This window comes from Limulus polyphemus, unplaced genomic scaffold, assembly GCF_000517525.1.
Source record: "Limulus polyphemus unplaced genomic scaffold, Limulus_polyphemus-2.1.2 Scaffold442, whole genome shotgun sequence".
In the NCBI taxonomy this organism is placed as follows: Eukaryota; Metazoa; Arthropoda; class Merostomata; order Xiphosura; family Limulidae; genus Limulus; species Limulus polyphemus.
In genome coordinates, this window is record NW_013666052.1 from 1 (window position 1) to 5,327 (window position 5,327).

The 5,327-nt window shown below is 35.4% G+C and overlaps 1 protein-coding gene across 1 annotated transcript in view; it reads left to right on the top strand.

Moving 5' to 3' along the window:
* The first annotated feature begins 3,958 nt into the window (after window positions 1-3,958).
* Window positions 3,959-5,327, top strand: part of LOC106458309 (papilin-like) — a 77,993-nt gene continuing 76,624 nt past the window's right edge. The window contains exon 1 of the mRNA XM_022384492.1: window positions 3,959-4,303. Coding sequence (XP_022240200.1) covers window positions 3,959-4,303 — 345 coding nt within the window. The remainder of the gene's footprint in view (window positions 4,304-5,327) is intronic.

Consider the following 5,327-nt stretch of genomic DNA (forward strand, 5'->3'; position numbering starts at 1 on the left):
ATTGTTATTGTTTTGAAATTAAGCACAAAGCTACACAATGGGCTATCTGTGCTCTGCCCTTCACGGGTATCGAAAGCCGGTTTCTAGCGTTATAAGTCCGCAGACATACCGCTGTGCCACTGGGGGGGGGCGAAAATGTTAAAACTACCATATCAATGGGGTGATAAGTAAAACTGATTGATAAAGCTGGCATTCAAGGCCCCATAATGGCCAATTACTTTAATGACTAGGTACAATAAACTATTTAGGTCAACAAATATTGACATTATAATATTTTTAGGGTAAATTTTGAACCAACAAATTAATTACCAAACTACAATAACTTGAAGTTAAGCAGAGTAACAAACTTGATTAAGAGAGAAAACACTACACACAAAAAACGCTTACTTTACTTAACAGACAAATAAAGTAGGCACATGAATTATGTAACACAAAACTAATTCAATACATTTCAGCAGTCACGCATGACTACCAGAGTTTAAAAGATGCTAATCTCAAAAACTTCACTCGCAAAGCAACTCCGTAAACAATTGTAAACTGAAAATTTGGGCCTTACCTATATTACAAACTCTAGGATCTGTTACAGCTCCCAAAATGGCAATCTACTTATTTGTGTGGATAAATTTCATCAACAAACAGAGAAAGCGGGTTTTTAGCACCTCTGTTTACGAGTAATGTGTAACAAACATGTTAATACTAGCTTAAAAAGTATCATTCAAGCTAGCCAGGTGTGAAAATAGAAACGTCCTTAGAAGGTCTCTAAGAAAAGGATTAGCATAGTATAAAGGTTGGGTACATTTTGTACGTCTAAAGTGTCTAATAAAGTATTGAAAACTATATTTAAATTCTATGAACAAGATATGTATTCATAAAGCTGCTCTTATAAGCTTTTGGTACGTGTGTGTACCTATTAAAATAAATAAGTAAGCATGGGACAGGAATTTTCTGTTTCAATGATTAGAAAAGAACATGATATCATTTTTATTATTTAAAAGTGAATTTTTACGGTAAAGTGTTAAAACCAAATAAAGGAGGATCTTATAAGTATTTGGTCATTAAAGTGTTACATCAACTTTAACCTGTAAGTGGTGTACTTATTGAACTGAAATATTGTAACTACTGAAGAATAAACCAGCAGAAAATAATTTTGATTTTAAATCATTTGACTAATTAGCATAAAACAACCATTAGCATCCTTCTGCTTAATCCAGAAGAGTGAACCAATATGGCTGAAAAGAGAAGGAATTGTCTACTGATCTTAGGATATTTGTTCTAGATGTTTGTAATGGATAAAAAAGCTTGAGAAGAACTGATAAAGTTTGGAAGTTAGAATAACCCACTCTACTCATAAAGTTTAAAAAGCAGATATGTATAGACCGAACCAGATACATATAAGTCTTGACCTTCGTGTAACATTTTATTTTGAAAAGCATTTCGATATATATTTTACATTAAAGAGTATTTTATATACATTATAAATTAAAATAGTTTTTATAAGTCGTCTTTGTTAAAGAATTTATATATGTAATTTGGATCCAAAGTTTCTTTATGTTTCACCTTGTAATGAAGTTTGGTGTCTTACAAACTTAAGGTTGTCAATAGGCTGCATCATGTTAACTTACGTCCAGAAGAGACTAGAATAATACAGGGAAGAATTGTGATAAGCAGATATCATAAGGTGAATTACCTTATAACAAAATAAGCTATTGCTCGCGTAAGTTCACTATATATTTAGTCACCTTCTTCAATGATCCTTCTGAAATGCAAGACTGACCTTCAAGTGTTTTACATTAACACTCATGATATTAACTGCTTAATAACCTTAATTCTTAGAAATAAATTTACAATGGCTAGTCATACTGATTATATTTTCCCATAACTTTCGTTGTGTGATAAAATAAATTAGGAAGGAAGTATCTAGTTCACTATTACTCTTTGTTTAATAATTCATTGGCTTATACAATATTTTAAAGACGTATTTTATTATTGCTGTTTGACGTTGTCTCAACATGTTTCTTGTATAACGAGATAGGAACATTCTTCCATGGTTCCTCAGTTATGTATTACAACCTACACTTTTGCCTTGCTGGTGGCTTTGCCTCAGCACTCATTTTCAACTCCTGCCACATGGGCTTTACTGAGTTTAGATTAGGTGACTGGATTAGCCATTCAAATCCCCCTTCTTTTGAAGAAGTCCCTTTCCAGCTTTGAAACTTTTCTTAATCTTCCTGAACATCCCATCCAAGACCATAGCGCCCCCTACTGTATGACACCATTTTCTATTTTATTTAATATATTTTGATATAAATATCAATCAATAAAACTTTTGCTGCCCAACACCAGATGCAGCCATGTGATCTCCCATCTCCTGCCACACACACACAAAATTTTAAATTTTAATCTTGGGATCGTGCAAGCAGCAAAATGTTTTTTCTCCAGGTTTTCACTACTTGCAATGTTTGTGTGTTTTCACTTCCCTCATAATATTTAGTTGATTAGTGTATTGACTATTCTGTGTAACATGTATTGTGCTGAGTCCCGTTCAGCTGATTGTAATGAACATGTGCCATATGTTATGAGAGTGTATTAGACAACTAAGCAAAAGTCTACTGATTCTTCTCGAAACTTTTTAATGCTATAATGTGAAGTTCAGCTCTCAGTGGGTGTGATGTGCAGTCATCTCCCAGTAAAAATATACCACAGTATCCACACGTACATATGGATAGGTAAGATTTACAGTTGATGCATCAACAAATGAGTGATATGAACATAAATGAAGAGAGATGATACAATAAGACAGTGAAAGAACATTGTAAATAGGGTTGACAGTATTATGTCTTTACAGCATGACAGCAATTCAGTTCTCGTTGGAATGGGTTTTATCTCCTTTTTTACGACTCGTCCCTTTGAACTTTGAGCTTAAGCAATCAGGCGGTATGCGAAGTACGTGAAGGACATGTATGGATTGAAGAGAATGTTAAAATGAGCCTCTGGTGGATGGATTCAATCAAGAATAACATGTTGAGATTGATGATTCGTTTGATGTGGAGGAAAGGATCATTACTACTGATATATATATATGTATATATGAAAAGATTGAACTTCAAAAAACCTTACATTCCTTGCTTTCAAAGTACTCAAGCGAAATATAAATATTTTGTGAACAATGTTAGTTGTTTCTTCCACAATAACCTGAGAAGTCTTGTACATGTTTGTATGCAATATTAGTATCATGCAATAACAGGTTTTGCGTAAAAATAATTTGTGCATGTTTTACAAGTGTACAATGACAGTGACGTCACTATGTGTAACGCAGAAATCGTCCAGGCTGTTGCCAATTTTTATTTCTCTGAGTTGCCAACTGAGTAGATTTTTCAGCCCATAGATGGCAATACAGTAGCAGATAGTGTGTTTATTGATATGGGTAGTTTATGGCGCGTAGTAAATATCTTTCACAACTTCATACTGTTGTTGCTGTTAGCCGATCTGTGTGGTGATAGATATATATATGTTATAGGAAGGAGATAATCACAGATGTTCGAATGACACTGATTCTTTAATTTTACTGGATAATATCATTAGATTTGAGTTTCTTGAATCGTAGTACGTGGTGTAGTAACAGACAAAGCAACAGATTATGTATGCTGTTGCTGGAGACGGAGATTGTTAATTCACTAGTTGCTATTAAATATGTCACGTCAAACTTTTTCATTACTGTGGTATACACACACACATACATACACATATCTAATCATTAAAATATATGTTTTTTATGAAATATATTTATTTGTTTATGTGAGTACGTGTATTTCTTTGTCACAAGTAGTTTACGCAGGAAACACAATTTAATGGTAACTGACGGTGATGAACATGTGTCATATGTTTAGTCCTGCTCAGCTGACTGTGATGAGCATGTATGTGTCATATACTGAGTCCTGTTCAGCTTATTGTAATGAACATGTGTCATATGCTGAGTCCTGTTCAGCTGATGGTAATGAGCATGTGCCATCTGAACAGGACTCAACGTATGGCCCATGTTCATCATAGTCAGCTGAACAAGACTCAACATATGGACACACTTCATCACAATCAGGTGAACAGGACTCAACATATGGCACACATTCATCACAATCAGGTGAACAGGACTCAACGTATGGCCCATGTTCATCATAGTCAGGTGAACAGGACTCAACATATGGCACACATTCATCACAATCAGGTGAACAGGACTCAAACATTTTGTGAACATCTATATGACAGTGTTTGCCATGGGGCCTCTGGGCAGCAGCTATCTGTTACCATGGTAACCAAATTCTAGATTTTAGTATCTTAAGCCTTGAAGATTAGCGATCAGCTACCTTTTTTTTTCTAATATAGGGGGAGTTGGGGTGATGTTTTCCATTGTTATAGACTAGAGAGAAGGCAGCTAGTCAACACCGCCTATTACTAACTCTTGGAGGGCTGCTCTTCAATGAAAACGCCTTCACGGTTGAAAGGGCAACTATTTTCGGTGACGGGGTTTGATCTCGCGACCCACAGGCTAGGAGTTGAGCGCCCTAACCACCAGGCCTTGCTAAGCCTTATTATAGGTAACTGGCCGTTACGTGGTTTGAATGCTAGCTTCAGGAGCTAAGTTTTACTTATCATCCCGACTAGTAAGATCATAACCTCTTTATTCGTTCATTTATTTATTTTATTTTGATCTGTTTTATAAAAACTAGCCACCTTGCTACATCTGGCTCCAGATTGATACTTTTAGATGTGGGACACTGTGAGATTGAGCATTTACATCCGCGTTTAATATGTATATTCTTACAAGTGGGGTTCGCGAATAGAGATTAAAACAAAATGCGTCTCATTGCGTTAGACATCTCTTTTAGCCGCGCACATTTCACACCTCTCACACTATAGTTTGGATCATAGTTTCATTTGTCTGCCTCTTGTTTAGAATGTTTTAAGAAAAATAATATAAAATAACACCAGTTTTAGCTCACGCACGTACGTGGGTGTGGGGGTTCGAGGGAATCGGCGAAGTTCCCTATTTTTGTGGTGTAAAAAAAAATTGTACTTATATAGTTATAACGCATATGTTCATGGTATGTAACATTTTTCTACATAGTCAACATTCTTCTGATGAAACAAGACAACATGGCTTTCTATACCTCTCCGGAACAGGCCCCAGATACTGGCTGATTGCTTGAAAGCGTGCTTCATTATACCAAATATATTTATGTTACTGAAACTCTTTACCACACTGCCACTAAGTTCATGTTCATGTGTTTGTTTGTTTGTTTTGAATTTCGCGCAAAGCTACACGAGGGTTATCT